The sequence below is a fragment of the Sus scrofa genome, chromosome 6 (genome assembly GCF_000003025.6).
Source record: "Sus scrofa isolate TJ Tabasco breed Duroc chromosome 6, Sscrofa11.1, whole genome shotgun sequence".
NCBI classification, from domain to species: Eukaryota; Metazoa; Chordata; class Mammalia; order Artiodactyla; family Suidae; genus Sus; species Sus scrofa.
In genome coordinates, this window is record NC_010448.4 from 106373242 (window position 1) to 106394683 (window position 21442).

A 21442-nucleotide genomic window follows, 5' to 3' on the forward strand; every position below is an offset into this window, starting at 1 on the left:
CTTCCCCTCTCTTTTCTTAAGGACAGGACTTCTGGTTTGCTGATTAGGAGATGAGGCCAAGGTGTCTTGGGATGCAGACGTAGAGGTTTCCTTAATCTCTGTCATCAGTACTATACATTCTGCTTTCAGTCATGCCTGGTGTCCTCTGATTTAATCTCTCCTGAGGGCAAACCTCCCCAGTCTCACCAGGTCTTACCTGGCCTCACCAGTGGTGCAGCTGCAGAGCAGGGAGGAGACCTGGGCTCCAATTACTTAACAGACTCCCAAACTGATGATCCCTTTTTCAGCCCCTCTCCACCCCACTCCCCTGCTTCCACACGCTGCCACTACCTGAGCCCCTTGGAGACTGTAGTGTAAACTGGTCTGGATGTCAGCTTTCCCTGCTGCTGACTTAAGGTTCTGTTTTGGGGTGGTTTTATAAGCCATTTATTATCTCATCTGTTTTCTAGCTTCAGAATCTAGCTTTCAGTGCCTCCTCTTCCTTTTCTCTCCATCCTTGTGGGTTTGTGCCTTTATGACAATCACCTCACTGTTGTTTTAGTGGGTTGTGAGAAGAAGCAGAAGCAGGTACCCACTATCTTCACCTGAAAGGCTTCCTAAGGAATCTTTAAAAATCACTTGTTTATGAAGTTCCCGATTCATTTCAAAATTCTCTAAATTTTTTTAAAGTACAGAAGTCGTTTGTTTTTTTTTTTAGTCGAACATAATTAACTTTGTGTATATGATTCTTTCATTGTTTCCAAGATTAAGAAGTATTTTTCCCATAGTGAGAGTAGGTAAATATCTAGTTGGATCTGCCTAAAGTAAAATGGCCACATAGCCATGTGGGTTTTTCTTTTTTCTTCTTCTTCTTTTTTTTTTTTTTTTTTTTGCACCAGCTCCCCATCTTCTATTAGTGATAATATCCTAGCCCTCTTTTCTAGAGTGTCTCCAGTGCCTTTTGGAATCCCAGCGATGGCATCTGCTCAGCCAAGGCCTTCCTTTTCTTTGCATGGCAGCTCTGCATGCCTCAGGCCTTTCCTGATCCCACCCATCTCATCAAAACCTACATGTCCAGGATCTTATTTCATTATCCTCTGCTCTTTTTTAGCTAACAAAAGGTACCACAAGCTATTTCTGAGGAACTTTATGTTCATGACTGGTTTAATCTTTACAACAACCTTGTGTGATTGAATTATTAGTCCCATTTTACAGATGAATAAATTGAGGCTGAGAGGTTAAACTATTCTTGTTCAAGATCACAAGACTAGCAAGTCCAAGATGGTCTTCAGCCTAACAGCTCTGAGCTACTACATACAGTCTCCCTCTACTAGAAAATATTTACTTTGCTAGCTCACACAATAAGACATTGAAAACTTTTAATGGTTATTTTTCAAAACAATGCTTTAAACTGAATAGTGAAAAATTCAAATACAACAAACGTTTTAAGCAGCAGGGCCTTTCACTGCCATTTAGGGTTACCTTCTTCCAGCCTGCCCTACAGAATGCAGCGTTGATTTGGCATTTTTAACACTGCAGTTAAAGATTAGAAAAATAAAGCCATCTATGACCATGAAAAGCTCTGTGGAAGCTACGTTATAAACTATAGCTGAGAAAGACTAGTTTTTTCAGCAGTGTATTTAGATATGTTGGCATGTTATTAGACACATACTTGAGCCCATTCTGCATTTCACCCCTGTGTTTTTCAATTCAAAGAAGGATTTTTATTCTTCATGGAAACAAATGATAACAATATCATAAGCTATCTTCTCTAGATTATTTCCATCTAAGGTTATATAAACACAGAGTATTTATGATTTAATACACATTTTTTATCCTTACTGGGCTAAGTTGGTTTCCAAGAAAGAATAACAGAGGATTCCAGATCTTCTCCAGAGATTCAGTATTATCTCTCCTCCAACCCAGAACACTCAGCTCTTCACATCTGACACCAAGTTGATCAGATCCCCTACTTTCTCTCACGTACTTATTAGACTATCATGTGCATTGAATGTGACATCAAAATGAATAAGACAATGAGGCTTTCTTCAATGAGATCATGGTCTGGAAAAGAGAGACACAAAACTATAACATAATTACAGGGAGTATCCATCATGGCACAGCGGAAACGAATCCAACTAGGAACCACGAGGTTGTGGGTTTGATCCCTAGCCTTGCTCAGAGGGTTAAGGATCTGGCATTGCTGTGAACTGTGGTTGCAGACGCGGCTTGGATCTGCTGTTGCTGTGACTGTAGTGTAAGCTGGCAGCTGTAGCTCCAATTTGACCTCTAGCCTGGGAACCTCCATATGCTACGAGTACAGCCCTAAAAAGCAAAAAACAAAAACAAAAACAAAAACAAAACAAAACAAAAAAACCCCAAACTATAATTTCAATGAAAATACATTAAAAAATTCATTCCTAGAGAGAGAATATGGATTTTTTTCTTTTATACTTGCAGACAAACAATGGAGGTTTCAGACTCCTCTGTCACTCCCTCCCAACCCCAAAACACAACCACTGAATCTTCTCACATCTCTGCCTTCTCCTTTCCAGTAAATGTCATTTAGGTAGTTTTTCAGGCCCCAAACTTCTGCTGTCAATGTCCATGCTTGTCCCTTCCTCTTTGCTCCCAATCCAATCTATCAGTGGGTACCACTGGTTCAAACTGCAAAACACATTCAGCAGTCAACCAGTCCCCATTTGATGGCTACCCTGCAGATCCAGGAGCCATCATTTCTCACTTGGACAGCTGCAGTACTTCCCCAATGGATTCTGTTTCCACTTCTTCCATTTTTGCTCCATGACAACCTATTCTTCACAGAGCAGTCAGAGAACATTTTTTAAAGTGCACACCAGGTTGTTACAGCCATAGTGGTGTAAGATGGGGGTTGATCGCCCCCCATCACTAGATAACTGGACAAACTATATCAGACAACTGTTTTCAGACATTAGACACCTGGCAGCACAGGACTATTATTTCTGAGACAAAGGAAACAATAAGGTGAGCCCTATGGTTGTCCTGGTTACCAGAGGCAGTTTCCAGGCCTCAAGCAGACAGCACAAATCCAAACAGATCCTGGAGGTCTTACTGAAGTGAAGAGACAGAGATCAGAGTTTGGTGAGGCCAAGGCAGCTAGAATTTGTGGAGCACCGTTTTTTAAAAAGACTTTACTTTCCACATGAAAACACCTTGGTTCCCAGGTCACAAATCAACTGACTGTTTAAGTGTGAGTCTATTTCTCAGCTTTCAACTTCAGTTCCCTTTATCTATTTATCAATCACTACATCCTTATCATGCTGTCTTAATTTCACTCTCTCTAAACAGTCTTGTGATAAGATAGTGTATGTCTTTGAGCTTCGTTCTTTTTCAAGTTTGTTTTGGCTATTCTAGGTCTCTCACATTTCATAAAATTTTTAGTGTCAGTTTATCAATATCTAGAAAAAATCTATTAAGATTTTAGTTGGAATTGTGTAGAACTTACAGATCTTTTATAAGATTATTAGTGAATACTGTGTCTTTTAATCCATGATTATGATGTAACTCCATTTATTGTTTTCTTTACTATCTCAACTGTGTTTTGTATTTTTCAGTGTAGAAGTCTTACACAAATTTTGTAAATCTATTCATAAATTGTTTATATTTTTGATGCTATTGTAAATGGTATTAAAGTTTTTATTTTCCAATTATGACAATAAACAGAAATATAATTGATTTTTGTATATTGACCTAATATTCTATGACTAAAATTCAGGTTTTAGACCTACTAGTTTTTCTGTACATTCATTTTGGTATTTCTTTATAAATGATCATATCATCTGTGAATAATGACAATTTTACTTATTCCTTTATATTCTTTAGTTTCATTGTGGTCAGGGCCCATACTTTGTAAATATCAATATTTTTGAAATTTCATGAAACTTGTTTTATGGCTTAGCAGGTGGCCATGTTGGTGGATGTTCCGGAAACACTCTAAAGATGTTTTCTCGTTGTCTCTGGCATTCATTTCTTCTCACAAAATATCATTTCCCTGATGAAATGCCATCATATATCACTGTTCCTCCATATGTAATGTTTTTCACTGATGGCTTTCAAGAGTCTCTTTATTTCAATAGTCTCTTTTTGATAGTTGAACTATGAAGTGTGTAGTTGTGATTTTCTTGTATTTATCTTGCTTGGAATTTGTTGACCTGCTTGGATATGTAAGTAGATTATTTCCATGAAATTTTTTTCTTTCATCTGTTTTTTTCTTCAGCTCTTTTTGGATCTTATTTGTTTTCTCTTTTCATTCAAAATGTGTAGAGATTTGGTTTAGTGTATTCACTAAACTTAGTGAAAAAGAAAATTAAAAGCAGGAGACTTCTATTACTTTTTGTCTGCCCTGTATTCCTTCCTTTTTGGAATTGCCATTTTCCAACTCCATGTGACTTTTTAAAAATAAATTCATATATATTTGTACACCCATGTTCACAGCAGCATTATTCACTATAGCATAAAGGTGGAAGCAACCCAAGTGTCCATCAGCAAATGAATGGATAAGCACAATGTAGTATATGCACACGATAGAATACCATTCATCCCTAAAAAAGGAAGGAAACTCTGAACATGCTAGATCATGGGTTCTTGAGGACAACATGCCAAGCAAAATAAACTAGTCACACACACACACTACTGTGTGATTCCACTTATATGAGGGACCTAGAGTCATCAAATTCATAAAGACAGAAAGAATGGTGGCTGCCAGCAGGGAGAAGGAGATTTTTTCATGAGGATAGAGTTCCAGTTTCACAAGATGAAAAGAGTTTTGAAGATGGATAGTGATGATGGGTATGAAACAATGTAAATGTACTTAATGCCACTGAATGGTATGCCTAAAAATGGTTAACATGGAAAATATTATGTGTAATTTGTCAATAAAAATTTTTGATTTAAAAAAAGCCTAACAGTTGTCCAGCCGTCTTGATAGTCATTTTCAAGCTACTAGGATCATAGGTCAATTTGATGCTGAAGACTATTAGAGTCTCTAACAGGGCATAGCACTGTCGACATACAGACACAGAGCTGAGACAGCTCAAACTCGGACCTCATTGAATCCTCACAGAGACCAGGCACGGAGAGCAAAAAGAAGTGACTGGTCCGAGAACGCACAGCCTCTAAGGAAAAGAGCAAGACCAAGGATGAGAATCCAGTCCTGGAACCAGAGCAATATCTCTGGAAGGTCAGGCCTGGATAAGAGCCATCTCTGTGTCACCATTCGTTGGCAAGAGGCCTGCACATAGTAGGTGCCCAACAAAAATGTGTTGAATAAATGAAATGTGCTGAACTAGGTATTATATTTCCTCCTGAGCGGTTCAAGATTAACGAAGGAGTGTGGTGGTTTTGTGAAGTATCACCTTGGCTGCGGTGGAGGGGCTCCATGTCCCATAATTCACATCCTGAAGGTTTCCAGTTAGAAAAGACCACAGAGGCATGTCATAAGACATTTGGAGGATGGAGGCGAAACAGAAGCCACTTTTGTGCTTTCTTGCGCAGTCTGGGCAGGCTCACCCACGCTATCTGCTGGCTCACTCGATTGACGCGGGGCGAGGCAGGGGCTGGGCTTGCAAACGCTCGCCTTTCCCTGCAGCTCCGTCAGCCTCCTGACGCCTGAGTGGATGTGAGTTTAGCTTCCACAGAAAGATCACTGGCTTTCTCAGGAAGGACACTCTGAGATAGCATAACTTTCAAGAAGCTTTCTCCAGGGAGGAGACCTTCCTTCCACTGGGCTTTCATAGTATTTGCTTCTATATCAGTATCTACATTCTTCCTTGTATCCAAGCTATTTGTTTTAATGACTAAAGTACGAGTTCCTGAAGGAAAAGGCCTCCCCACATGATTCTGAGAAGGCTATAATCACTTACGACTTTCTCTTTACTGCTATTGGGAAGTACCAGACCCAAGTTGACCAATCAGAATATTTCCTCCCTCTGGCCACCGCGATTGGCTCCAGTGATAAGTTCGGGATCAAAGTCAGCCAATCGGAATTTTCTGGAGGTCAGTGTGCCAAGGGAGGGAAAGAGATTTGTTCTTTTTTCAATTGCCATTACTTTTAACATTCAAATTAATCCTACAATATATATTTTTTTCTTTTTTTGCCTCTGCGTGAAAATGAAGTCAATACAATAAAGTAAGATTCAGACTTGGAGAGAGCCCACTGAAGACACGGTATTTGGATCCAGCAGTGCCTGGAGCCAGCCCATCCTCTGAGACGCTGGGTTATCTGGCAACGAAGTCTAACCCATGTCGCTTTCGGTAAAGTTTCTATTCCTTGCTGATGGAGTCCTGGTTAATATAGTTAAATAAACAGAACATGTATTTATTTGGTACTACAATAGTATTTGTGTCAATAGGCCTTAAAAAGCAACCTCTAAAATGCTAATCCTTTCAGGAAGCTGCTTTGATGTTGAAGAAATTGTACCCTTTCCTTCTAATATATTCTATACAAATCCAAACTCAAACTGCTATTTTTTTTTCCTGCAAAGCATTAACGATACCTTTTCTATCCATGTTCTTAATTTATACTGTATACCCTTCCTGGGCAATCTTATACACTCTCATTGTTTTTCAACCACCTCTATGCTGATGAAAGTAAATTCACATGGCTTGCTTAATCCTCTCCTCAAAGCTTCAAGAATCAGATATCCAGTTGCACTTTACTATTTCCCAAGCACTTCAAAGTTAACCTGTCAAAAGTGAATGAATCATCTTCCCCACTAACCATGCTCTTTTTATTTTAACTTAAAAATATTAATTGATGAACACACAATCTACCCGACCTCTAAAGGAAGGTGACATCCTTGACTCTTTGCCTTTCACCTTCTATGTACAATCAAGCCATCAAGGCAAACTATTGATTTTTGTCTTCCAATTTATTAAATGCATGTTCTCCTCTCACTACTACCATAATCTATTACAATAACATACAATTTTAGTCTCAACCTGCTCGCATCAACTTCCCCCAAGAACAGCCACAGCTCTGTCTGAATCACAGGGGTGTCTCTAGGGTGGCTTACCATTACATAGAAAGTGCAAACAGTTGAACTTGGGGCACAGTTGGAGCAGCTGAACTTGCTCCATTGTGATATTATGACTTGAATCACAATATCATGCTGTTACTTGATTTTCCTACCTTGACTCATACTACTATCTCTTTCGACAGCAATGCTCTTCCCACCCTTGTCATTTGTGACTGCTCCACTTTTCTTGGGTATCAGCTCAGAAAGTAGTTACTTCATGGTGCCACTCCTGAGTTTCTAGAACCAGATTAGAAATTATGGTCTATTTACCACTATTGTCATAACTACCACAGTGACCTTTTTCACTGGCTTCCCTCATTTGTTTTTGTGCTGCATTCAATGTATTGCAGGTGGGGTAAATTAATGAAAATATTAGTCAAGGTTACATATACTCCTAATAAACACTAGATGTCACCCTTTTGTTTTGTTTGAACACATGAACAGCTACTGATTCAGTCTCTAAACTCGTTTTGTTGTTGTCGTTGTTGTTTAAACGTCCGCACCCTTGGCATATGGAAATTCCTCATGCCAAGGATTGAATCTGAGCCACAGCTGTGGGCCATAGCTGAACCTGTGGCAACGCAGGATCCTTTTAACCAACTGCCCAACTCTCAACATTATGAGTTAGCATCACCAGCCCAACTCATATTTGCTGACTATCAGAAATACATGGATTTCAAAAAGCATGTAATTAATTGCATTCCTTTGAAAAATCATGGAACTTCAGAAAAGATTGAACAAATTACCTTAAATTTTCTTCTAATCTTTTTGTTTTGTAGATGATAATTTTATTTTTTATTGAAGTATAGCTAATTTATAACATTATATTAGTTTCAGGTTACAACATAGTGATTGATATCTTTATAAATTATACTCAATTTAATGTTATTATAAAATATTGGTTATATTCCCTATGCTGTACATTACACCTTGTATCTTATTTATTTTATACCTAGTAGTTTTTACCACTTGATCCCCTTCACCTATCCTGGCCCCTTTCCTCTCCCCACTGGTAACCACTAATTTGTTTTCTGAATCTGTAAGTCTGTTTCTGTTTGTTTTTTAGATTCCACATGTAAATGAAAACATACAGTATTCATTTTTGTCTGACTTACTTAACTAAGTTTAATACCCTCCAGTCTACCTATGTTGTTGCTAATGACAAATTTTCATTCTTTTTTTATGACTAATGATTCCATTGTATATATATACCACATCTAGTTTATCCATTTCCTTGTTGATGGATACTTACTTAGGTTGCTTCCATATCTTAGCTATTGTAAATAGTGCTTCTATAAAAAGTGGGGTGCTTGTATCTTTCTTAATTAGTGTTTTCCTTTTCTTCAGATAAATACCCAGGAGTGGAATTGCTGTATAGTATGGTAGTTCTAATTTTAATTTTTTGAGGAAGCTTCATATTTTTTTTCTTTTTTTAAAGGACTTTTTAAATAGTTATTTCCCCAATACATTTTTTTCTACTGTACAGCATGTGACCAAGTTACACATACATACACACATTCTATTTTCACACATTATCATGCTCCATCATAAGTGACTAGACATAGTTCCCAGTGCTACACAGCAGGATCTCATTGCTAATCCATTCCAAAGGCAATTGTTTGTATCTATTATCCCCGAGCTCCCCAACCACCCCACTCCCTCCCCATCCCCCTTGGCAATCACAAGTCTATTCTCCAAGTCCATGATTTTCTTTTCTGTGGAAAGGCTCACTTCTTCCATATATTAGATTCCAGATATAAGTGATTTCATATGGTCTTTGTCTCTCTTTCTGACTTACTTTACTCAGTACAAGAGTCTCTAGTTCCATCCATGTTACTGCAAATAGCATTATTTCATTCTTTTTTATGGCTGCGTAGTATTACATTGTATATATATACCACATCGTCCTAATCCAATCATCTGTTAATGGACATTTAGGTTGTTTCCATGTCTTGGCTATTGTGAATAGAGATGCAATGAACATAAGGATGCATGTGTCTTTTTCAAGGCAAGTTTTGTCTGGATAGATACCCAAGAGTGGAATCTCTGGGTCATATGGTAGTTCTATGTATAGATTTCTAAGGTATTTCCATACTGTTCTCCATAGTGGTTGTACCAGCTTACATTCCCACCAACAGTGCAGGAGGGATCCCTTTTCTCCACACCCCCTCTCCAGCATTTGTTACTTGTGGACTCATTAATGGTGGCCATTCTGACTGGTGTGAGGTAGTATCTCATGGTAGTTTTGTTTTGCATTTCTCTAATAATCAGTGATGTTGAGCATTTTTTCATGTACTTGTTGGCCATCTGTACATCTTCCTTGGAAAAATGTCTGTTCAGGTCTTTTGCCCATTTTTCTATTGGGCTGTTGGCTTTTTTTGCTGTTGAGCTGTATAAGTTGCTTTTTACCATAGTAGCTATACCACTTTACCTTCTCACAAACAGTGTACTAGGGTTCCCTTTTCTCCACATCCTCACCAGCATTTATTATTTCTTGTCTTTTTAACAATTGCAACTCTGACAGCTATGAAGTGGTATCTCATGTATTTTGTTTTGTTTTTTCTCTTTTTAGGGTTGCACCTGTGGTATGTGAAAAGGTCACGGTCAGAGTGTCAGCTGCTGACAGCCACAGCAACGCCAGATCTGAGCCACATCTGTGACCTACACTGAAGCTTGCAGCAACGCTGGATCCTTAACCCAATGAGCAAGGCCAGGGACTGAACCTGCATCCTCATGGATACTAGTTGGATTCTTAACCCACTGAGCCACAACAGGAACTCCTTAAGATAATTTTTAATTTAATTGACATACAGCTGTGTCAATTTAAGGGAACTCCTCATGTGGTTTTGATTTGCATTTCCCTGATGATTACTGATGTTGAACATCTTTTCATGTGCCTACTGGCTATCTCTAAGTCTTTTTTGGAAAAATGTCTCTTCAGGTCTTCTGTCCGTTTTTTGTGTGTCTGTGTGGCCACGCCAATGGCATGTGGAAATTCCCAGGCCAGGGATCCCACCCCTGCTACAGCAGTCACAATTCCAAATCTTTAACCATTGGACCACCAGTAAACTCCTTTTGCCCAGTTTTTTTTTTTTTTTATATTGAGTTGTATGAATTCCTTATATATTTTGGATAGTAACACTTTATCAGACATAAAATTTGCAAATATCTTCTCAGTAGGTTTTTTCGTTTTGTTGATGATTTATCTCACTTGGCAAAAGCTTTTAAGTTTAGTTAGGTATCATTTGTTTATTTTTGCTTTGTTTCCCTTGCCTGAGGAGACAGATCCAAAGAAATACTGCTAAGACTTATGTTGAAGAGTGTTCTGCTTCTGTTTTTTTTTTTTTTCTAGGAGTTTTATGGTTTCTGGCCTTACATTTAGGTCTTTATCCATCTTGAATTTAGTTGTGAGAAAATGTTCTAATTTCCTTCTTTCACATGTAGCTGTCCAGTTTTCCCAACACTACTTATTGAAGAGAGTGGATATTTTTACTTCCATTGTCATAGATTAATTGACCATATTGCATTGGTTTATTTCTGGGCTCTCTATTCCGTTCCATTGATATATGTGTCTATTTTTGTGCCAGTATCATACTGTCTTGATTACTGTTGATTTGCAGTATTGTCTGAATTCAGGGAGCATGATACTTTCAGCTTTGTTATTTTTTTCTCAAGATTGCTTTGGTTATTTGTGGTCTTTTGTGGTTCCATACACATGTTAGGATTATTATAGTTCTGTGAAAAATGTCAGGGGTATTTTAATGCCATGGGTATTAAAGCTATAGATTGCTTTGTGTTGTATGGACATTTTAACATATAAAATATTTTTTTAACAATATAAAATCTTTTAATCCATGAACAAAGGATATCATTTATTTGTATCATCAATTTTCTTCGCCAATGTCTTAAATTTTTCCGAGTAAAAGTTTTTCACCCCGTTGGTGAAATTTATTCCTAGGCATTCTATTCTTTTTGACGTGATTGTAAATGGGATTGTTTTCTTGCTTTCTCTTTCTGACAGTTCACTATTAGTGTATAGAAAAGCAATAGATTTCTGTATATTAATCTTGTATCCTGTGATTTACTGAATTCATTTATTTTTATTTTTATTTTTGTCTTTTCGAGGGCCGCACCCACAGCACATGGAGGTTCCAGGCTAGGGGTCTAATCTGAGCTGTAGCCGCCAGCCTACACCAGAGCCACAGCAATTTGGGATCCAAGCTGTGTTTGTGACCTACACCACAGCTCAGGGCAATGCCTGATCCTTAATCTACTGAGCGAGGACAGGGATTGAACCCGCAACCTCATGGTTCCTAGTCAGATTCTTTTCTGCTGTGCCACGACAGGAACTCCTGGGGTGTGATTTTAAAAGGTATTTTTTATATTCCTTTTTTGATATTTCCTTGTTAGTATATAGAAATGCGACAGATTTCTGAATGTTAATCTTGTGTCCTGTTACTTTGCTGAATTTGCTGATCAATTCAAGTAGTTTTTGTTTGGAGTCTTTAAGGTTTTCTATATATAGTATCATGTTGTCTGCATATAGTGATGATTTTACCTCTTCTCATCCAGTTTGGATACCTTTTGTTTGTTTTGTTTGTCTGATTGTGTCTAGGACTTTCAATACATTGTTGAATAAAAGTGGTGAGAGTAGGCATCCTTGTCTTGTTCAAGATTTTAGTGGGGGAGTTCCTGTCATGGCACAGCAGAAATGAATCCCACTAGTATCCATGAGGATGCGGGTTCAGTCCCCAGCCTTGCTCAGTGCGTCAGCGATCTAGCATTGCCATGAGCTGTGGTATAGGTTGCAGATATGGCTCAGATCCTGTGTTTCTGTGGCTGTAGTGTAGGCCAGCAGGTGCAGCTGCAGCTGCAATTCAACCCCTAGCCCAGGAACTTTCGTATGCCGTGAGTGCAGCCCTGAAAAGAAAAAAGAAAGAAAGATAGAAAAGATTTTAGTGGGAAGGCATTCAGCTGTTTTTTATTTTTATTTTTATTTTTTGCTTTTTAGGGCCACACCCATGGCATATGGAGGTTTCCTGGCTAGGGGTCTAATCGGAGCTATAGCTGCCAGCCTATGCCACAGCCACAGCAACGTGGGATCCAAGTCATGTCTGTGACCTACACCACAGCTCACAGCCACGCCAGGTCCTTAACCCACTGAGCGAGGCCAGGGATCCAACTGCAACCTCATGGTTCCCAGTCAGATTCGTTTCCTCTGCATCATGACGGGAACTCTGGCATTCAGCTTTTTTCCTTTGAGTATTATATTGGTTGTGGGTTTGTCATAAAAAGCTTTTATGATGTTAACATGTATTCCTGCTATACCCACTTTGGTAAGAGTTTTATCATGAATGGATGTTAGATTTTGTCAAATGCTTTTTCTGCATCTATTGAGATGATCATGTGGTTTGGGACTTTTCTTACTGTGGTATATGACATTGATTTGTGTATATTGACCTCCATCCTTGTGAACTTGAGATGAATTCCACTTGGTCGTGGTGTATGATCTTTTTTACGTGTCCTTGGATTCAGCTGGCTAAGATTTTGTTGAGAATTTTTGTGTCTATATTCATCAAAGATACCAGCTTGTAATTTTCTTTTTTGATAGTATCTTCGTCTGGTTTTGGTATTAGGGTGATGGTGGCTTCATAGAATGTCTTTGGGAGTGTTCCTTCTTCAGTCTTTTGGAAAAGTTTAAGGATCATTTAATTTTTTTAAAGTATTTAAAAATATTTCCTATTTACAGAAAGACTCAAATTATATTCATTTTATTTTTCTTCTTAAACATAATAATCTCCCAGTTTACCAACTTTGTAAATGGTTCTGCTCTCATTTAATTATTACGTTGTTTGAGATTTTTCTTGTTTTCTGAGGTAAGTTTGTATCACTATAAACTTCCCTCTTAGAGCTGCTATTGCTGTATCCCAAAGATTTTGGATAGTCATGTTTCCATTTTCATTTGTCTCTAGGTATTTTTTAATTTCCTCTTTAATTTCCTTAGTATTCCATTGTTTATTTAGTAACATATTGTTTAGCCTCCACGTGTTTGTGTTTTTTGCATGTTTTCCCCCTTGTAGTTGATTTCTAGTCTCACAGTGTTGCAGCTGAAAAAATGCCTGACATGATTTTGGTTTTCTTAAATTTACTGAGGCTTATTTAGTGGCCCAGCATGTGATCTATCCTGGAGAATGTTCCATGTGTACTTGAAAAGAATGTGTATTCTGCTGCTTTTGGATGGAATGTGCTCTATATATCAAGTCCATTTGGTCTAATGTATTATTTAAGGTCTGTGTTTCCTTACTCATTTTTCTGACTAGATGATCTGTCCATTGATGTAAGTGGGATATTAAAGTCCCCTAATGTTATGTGTTACTATTGACCTTTCCTTTTATGTCTGTTAATATTTGTCTTATATATTTAGGTGCTCCTATGTTGGGTGCATGTTCATTTATAATTGCTGTCTCTTCTTTTTTTTTTTTTTAATTTTTTTTTTTTTTTTTTTTTTTTTTTTTTTTGCTATTTCTTGGGCCACTCCTGGGGCATATGGAGGTTCCCAGGCTAGGGGTCCAATCGGAGCTGCAGCCACCGGCCTACACCAGAGCCACAGCAACGCGGGATCCGAGCCACGTCTGCGACCTACACCACAGCTCACGGCAACGCCGGATCGTTAACCCACTGAGCATGGTCAGGGACCGAACCCGCAACCTCATGGTTCCTAGTCGGATTCGTTAACCACTGCGCCACGACGGGAAATCCTGTCTCTTCTTCTTGAATTGATCCTTTGATCATTAGGTAGTGCCCTACTTTGTCTCTTGCAATAGTCTTTATTTTAATATCTATTTTGTCTGATATAAGTATTGCTACTCTGGCTTTTGTTTCATTTCCATTTGCATAGAATATCTTTTTCCATCCCCTCATTTTCCATCTGTATGTGTCACTAGATCTGAAGTGAGTCCCTTGTAGATAGCATGTATATGGATCTTGTTTTTTTATCCATTCAGCAACTCTGCCTTTTGGTTGGAGCATTTAGTCCATTTGCATTTAAAATAATCACTGATGTGTATGTTCTTATTGCCATTTTGTTAAAAGTTTTGGATTTGTTTTTCTAGGTCTTTCTCCTACCCCCTTCTTCTTTTGTTCTCTTCTAGTGTGATTTGCTGACTATCTTTAGTGTTATGTTTGATCCTGCCCTTTCTTTTTTTTCTGTGTATATCTATTATAGAGTTTGTTTGCAGTTACTTCTCACCTAAAAATTTGTGGTCATTCTTTCTTTTTTTTTCTGTCTTTTTTTTTTTTTCCAGAGCCACACTGGTGGCATATGGAGGTTTCCAGGCTAGGGGGCGAGTTGGAGCTGTAGTTGCTGGCCTATGCCGCCAGATCCCAGCCGCATCTGCAGCTACATCACAGCTCATGGCAATGCTGGATCCTTCCACTGAGCAAGCCAGGCATTGAACCTACATCCTCATGGATACTAGTCAGATTCATTTCCACTGGACCACAATGGGAACTCCAAAATTTGTGGTCGTTCTTGATTTTTCCTTTTCTCTCTTCTTTTATATGGAAATAATTAACAAAGACTATTGGTTCTGCCTCCAAAATATATCTCTGATTTATCTACTATTTATCTCCTCTGTCACCACCCTGGGCACTGATCACACAGCCTTCTTGCTGATCTCCCTGCCCTAGTCACTAGGCACCCTCAACTCTGGGGAAAAAAAGACCAGGTCCATTCTAAATAATTCTAATAGTTCCCTTAAGGAACAACTCATGTAGAAACTTCTTGTAAATTTGAAATAATCTCAGTTAACATCCTGTAAAGAACTATGAAGCACTTTAGGTGACTAATCCTGGGAACATCACAGTTCCATCTCAGGGCTTCAAGAAAAGAGATTTTGATATTGCTATCTTTCTGTCAGAGTGGATGTTACTGACAATGTTCTTTTCTTTATTGTATTTTAAATAATCTGAACTGCCAAAATGGGGTTATATATATTAATGAAAGAATCTTGAAAGTACTTCTTTTATGGCAATAATGCTTTTTGTTATACAGAATGCAGCTTCTATAAATAATTGAAAATTTCATCTGTTTATTTTAATCAAACAGTTCAGCCTCTTTGAAATTCATTTTGTTGGAGAACATATATTTGACGAGCCTCCAGTTCCAAGCTGATTTTTAGTGACTGAGTTAGAAACAGAGTAACATTTACTCCTTTCCTACTTTATAAGGTAATTTCTCCTGTAAGACCCCTAACATAGTAACACATAGGAGGGGTTAATCTGTTAAATTTTCCTGACATTTATTATTAGCTTCATTTAGGAGATCAAACTTGAGCCTGAAACTAAACATCATTTGTACTTTGTTGCCCAGCCTCAGTTGCTGCCCAACTGAGAATCATATTTAAATGAATTGGAATGAAGTGTTCTTGTCATCTTTAATTTTCCTTTGTCTCTTAGGGTCTTCTGAGTCTGGTTATATATTGCCATGTGCTTTGACTCAGTGTCTTCTTTCATTCTCAGTTTACCACAGAGAAGGAACATTAAACACATACAAACTATCTGAAAATAAGATATAAGCACCACTTTTAATGCATAGTGTTTTGTTCCCAAATTAAAATTGTTTTCTAATATTTGTGTAAAGCTGTATAGACATATAGCTTTTTTTAAAAAAAGTTATTAGTTTATTTAAATCATGTAAACAGTATGTGGAGTTCCCGTCGTGGCTCAGTGGTTAACAAATCCGACTAAGAACCATGAGGTTGCGGGTTTGATCCCTGGCCTTTCTCAGTGGGTTAAGGATCTGGCGTTGCCGTGAGCTGTGGTGTAGGTTGCAGACACGGCTCGGATCCTGAGTTGCTGTGGCCCTAGTGTAGGCCGGCTGCTACAGCTCTGATTAGACCCCTAGCCTGGGGACCTCCATATGCCTTGGGAGCGGCCCAAGAAATGGCAAAAAGAAAAAAAAAAAAAATCATGTAAACAGTATGCAATTTCCCTCTCTCTCTTTTTTTTTTTTTGGTCTTTTTGTCCTTTTAGGGCCACATCCACAACATATGGAGGTTCCCAGGCTAAGGGCCAAATCAGAATTGTAGCCACGGGCCTACGCCAGAGCCACAGCAAAGTGGGATCCGAGCCATGTCTGTGACTTACACCACAGCTCACAGCAATACCGGATCCTTAACCCACTGAGCAAGGCCAGAGATCGAACCCTCATCCTCATAGATGGGTTCGTTAACTGCTGAGCCATGATAGGAACTCCCTAGATATATAGCTTTTATTCTTAATCCATACTCCAAAAATATTTTTTCCAATATTAGATAAAGGAGATAGGAAAAACTGTCCAGATTATGGTAGCCCATGTTATATACAGAGTCTTATCTTTGATACATCTTCCTTCTCTTAATATGTTTTTAATACTATTGGTTACCATTTTTTGAACATATTCTATGTGTCATTTGCTAAACTGGGCACCTTCTGTGTTTTCTCATTTAACTTATTCAGTCTTCACATCAACCCTATGAGGTTTTACTATTCTCCTTTACATTTGAGGAGACAGAAGTTAATGATGTTAAATAATTGCCCAGAGTCACACAGCCAGTATGTATGTAGCAGCACAAGGACTCAAGCACAATTCTTCCTGAACCCAAAGTATGTTTGCTTGTTTTTAACCACCCTGTATGTCCTTTTATGCCTTTTCCCTCAAAGTATTGTCAAGTAGATAATCATGTGAATAACTTACAATCTTCAAGTGTTTGGGAGATTTTGAATCTTTGGCAACTTCTGTCACTTTCAATGAGCTAGTCTAAAATATAATGAAACACGGAAGACTTATCTGAGTCAAGTGGACAGTTTTAGAAAGCACTTACCAAATTGTCTTTTAAAATACAAAAAAAGGGAGTTCCCGTCATGGCTCAGTGGAAAGGAATCTGACTAGCATCCAAGCGGACACAGGTTTGATCCCTGGCCTTGCTCAATGGGTTAAAGATCTGGCTTTGCCGTGAGCTGTGGCATAGGTTGCAGAGGTGGCTCAGATCTGGCATTGCTGTGGCTGTGGTGCAGGCCAGCAGCTACACCTCCGATTTGACCTCTAGCCTGGAAACCTCCATATGCCACAGGTATGGCCCTAAAAAGACAAGAAAAATAAATAAATAAAATAAATTACACAAAAACCCCAACCAAATGTCAAACAAACAAACAAAAACCAAGACATACAATGCATTTCTCAAATTTAACCTGAGAGATTAAGTACCTTTTTGAGTACTAAAAAAAGTCCTTCCCCATTTTCTACAGTTTGTGCCCATGATAATTGACATAAAAGCTGGAATCTGGTAGATCACTCAATTTTTACTGTGAGGTCAGGAAGAATCCTGTAGATGTCTTAGAGCCTCACAATGCTCCAGAGCTATTAGTCCTCTGATCAGACCACTAGGGAAAACTATGAAAGTTTAGATTGATAGATACACTGAAGGAGCAGCATCTCAAGACTCCAATATACTTAATGAGAAAGGACAGATGATCACAAGTGAAGTCAGTGGACCATGTGTAAGGGACCAAAGAGGTGCTAAACTGAGGTGATATCCAAGTCAATTTATGGCTGTAGCTATCATCTTTTTTTTTTTTTAAAAAAGTATAGAAACATAATGTAACTAGCAAGAGTTAATTCATTTATTTTATTTGCAGAATGTCACTCTTTAATTTCTATTATTCTCTAGAGGTTTGCTTTACTTATTTTATAAATGTTGGATATTAGATGAAAATTTTACTGAAGACTGAAATATTGTCCATTTAAACTGTGACCAGAATTATAGACACATATAACCTACTTTTTATCCCTTATATTACCTCCAGGGAAAATGTTAAAATCAAATTTAAATTTTAACACCAAATATATCTTTTCTTCCCCACTATATTAGCTGTGATATTCAGTCATAACTAAAACAACAACAACAACCCTGGAAACTAGATTCCACAGAACTTAAAGGGAAATTCATTTTGTACTGAATATAAGACAAGTTAAATTTGGAATTTTAAATTATGCATTCTAAGGCAATAATAAGAACTTTTAATAACTATTTGGTGTTTCTAGTGAAACAAATTAAAAATACTCAATAACCATCTCAGTAAGAAGGAGAAACAAACTATGTAAACCTATAGGCCTTTAAGAAGTTAGAAGATTTTAGAGGGGAAAATATATAGGCTTAAAAATAATAGTTGGAACATTACTGAAGCTATTGAATGAGGATTTTAGGTTTCCTTTCTCCCCTGACCAAGCAAAGCAGTGCTATTAAGGGAAGTAACACCTATTTAAAGGATGTTAAGAAAGTAAAATTTTGTTTTGTTTCACACCGCTAGCCTAACATTGCAGCATGAAGTTGGTCAGATGACACCTTTTGTAATTACGGTGGCAGATGCTGGTCTGTATAGAGTCCCAAGAAAATTCCAGGCTCTGGGCTTACAATCTTGGTTTCTCTTTGATATGGAGGGCTAGAGAATCCTCCCTGCCTGTCCCCAAACCCTTCATCTCACCATTCCTCTTCCAAAAGGCAGGTTCAGCAAAAACTCAAACTTTTCTTTCTTCTTTCCTTTAACCAACCTTATTTCTTCCAATTTCCTGTTTCTTAATTTGTAATCTATGTTTTATTTTACCATTTTAGTCTCCTTTACCTATGTTCTCTTTTATCCTTCTATTGTCCAATAATTTTAACCCAAGATTTAATTGATTAGTGGTTATAGGATGGGTTTTGCATTTAAAAGAGGATGTCATTTCTCATGCATATTACCTGTAAAAATCATGTGACAGCTATACTATTGGAGCCTATTGAACTTTACAGCTTAGTTTCAATCACTAACCACTGTTAAACCTTAAACACAGCATTTAGCTATGTGTTAAAAGCTAATTTACTTTTTTTTTTTTTTAAGGGCCGCACCCACAACATATGGAAGTTCCCCGGCTAGGGCTTTTATCAGATCTACAGCTGCTGGCCTATACCACAGTCACAACAACGTGGGATCCAAGCTGTGTCTTCCACAGCTTATGGCAATGCTGGATCCCCAACCCACTGAGCGAGGGGATCTAACCTGTATCCTCATGGATACTAGTTGGATTTGTTTCCACTGCGCCACAATGGGGAACTCCCGTAATGTGCTTTTTTAAATGCCTTCATATATTGGTTTCCCAATGTATATGACCTTTTTTAATGTTAACGTAGATTGAAGAAAATTTGTTGTTGTCACTGTTTTATTTGAAAATAGTATCGTGCAATGATAGGAGCTCTGAACACTGAGAGAAGGTACACCACAGTAATACTAAACAACAACAGCAGCAGCAGCAACAACAAGGGAAACAAGCCTGAGTACTTAAAGCTACCTGAAATAGCTTTGATTTGTGGAGACTGAGTATACACTCATTTGATTTGAATTTGCAAATGAATCATACTTTGAATCTGGCCCCAGCCTTATAACCCATTCTGCCTTATCTTTGCACAGAGCTCAAGGATTCTGGAAACAACAGCAGTGTGAAAACCAAGACTAGCACAATGACTGACAGTTTCTAGGGTTCCTTATGCTGCTAGGACGTTCCATTCAGACATGAAGATCCTTTAGGGAAATGAGTATGCTTATCATGATCTCTCCTTTTCTAGAAACTGCAGGTTGTCGATTAAATTCTGACACATAGAATCATTTCATGATTTCTGAGGGTAATATGTCCTCATTAATGTGCCCTAGAGTCATTCTTCCATTCATTCTACAGATATGTGTCTGATACAGGCACACATGATACAGATGTGACCAAATCTCTGATTTTACAAAAGGATGCATGGCTCATCCTCACCCTCTTAGAGCGAACCTACTCATTCTTTGCTGGAGAATCTTGTCAGAGCCATCTTGATATACGCTTGCAAATGTACTGTCACAATTTTGAATTATTTGAGCCCATTCAGTTTGTTTCTAATCCTGCTTCCACAAAACAAAGTTATTTGGATGGTTCATTGTTTTCTTCAAAGATCTCACCTTAGAATTAATAATAATAGTAATAAGGGCTGATAATTAATTAGCACTTACTATATTCCAGGTATCATGCTAAAAAAATCACACATATATTTTCTTGTTTAATCCTTAGACCAGTCTATGAGGCATATACTGTTACTATTACCCTTCATTTTACAAAAAGGGAAACTTAGCCTTGGAAGGAATGTAAAACTTTGCCAAGATTGTGCCTAGTAAGTGGTCGAAAATTGAATTTGGATCTTTCTGATTTCAAAGTTCCAATTTTTTTCCTTTTTTTCCTATTCCCCTCTGTACTTAATTTAAAATTAGCATAGATATTTTTTTTCTGTCATGTGAATCATTAACAGAACTGTTTAATCTTATATTTTAAAATATACTCTTCAGGGCTATCATTTTCATTTCTAGCCCTCTCCCAGGCCAATTTAACCAAATTTATTGATTTTTTTTTTCTTTTTAGGGCTGCACCTATGGCATATGGAAGTTCCTAGGCTAGGGATTGAATCAGAGCTGCAGTTGCTGGTCTGTGCCAGCCACAGCACCTCAGGATCCAGTCACATATGAAACTTACACCACAGCTTATAGCAACAGATACTTAACCCACTGAGAGAGGTCAGGGATCAAACCCATATCCTTATGGACTATGTCAGGTTCTTAACGCTGAGTCACAGTGGGAACTCCTGATTGGTTTTAATAAACACCTTCCATTGTTCACCCACTTAATTAATGTGTGGCAAGTGGACTGTGCTGTCTTCTGGTCACCACCCTTCATATTATTATCTGGCTTCTAGCTTCCAGCTTCCGGTAAAATACAACTTGATGCTTTTTTGTTCCTTCTTTCCTTCCTCCCTCCCTCTCTTTTTCCTTCCTTCCTTTCTTTTTTACTTTTGAATGTGGAAATTTCCCACCCATGGATTGAACCCAGGTCAGGGCAGTGACCTGAGCCACATTAGTGGCAACACCAGATCCTTAACCCACTGAGCCACCAGGTAATTCCAATATATTTTTCTCTTGAGGTGAGTGATGATCTCATCCAAATTGAACTTTTGATTCTAGGTTTTCTCTAATTAATAAGGCAGTTCTCAGCAAATTGGCATCTGACTTGTTAATGACTTACTTGTACAACTGTATCCATTTTACCATTCAATACTTCCAGGTTCTCCCACACATGACATCCTGACTTTTCCCATGGTGACAGCCATCAAAGCTCATGTTCAGCTTGTGTCAGATTTCCTGAGGAGGGAGTGGGGACAGGGATTCTGACAACATCTGAAGAGAATAGAAATAAAAGAGTGTTTGCTTCTGTAATGTTGAGTAAACATTAAAGTTAAATTACTGTTACTATTTATAACTAGGTCATTCTGACTTATGACTAAATTTGTTTTCTATTTCAAGTTCTTCACCAC

General features: G+C 38.0%; 1 protein-coding gene across 1 annotated transcript in view; it reads right to left on the reverse strand.

Moving 5' to 3' along the window:
• Positions 1-21442, reverse strand: part of LOC102157456 (formin-like protein 5) — an 85574-nt gene that overhangs the window by 38036 nt on the left and 26096 nt on the right. Inside the window, exon 5 of the mRNA XM_021097609.1 lies at positions 21154-21305. Within this exon, the coding sequence (XP_020953268.1) occupies positions 21251-21305 (55 nt within the window). The 3' untranslated portion in view covers positions 21154-21250. The remainder of the gene's footprint in view (positions 1-21153; positions 21306-21442) is intronic.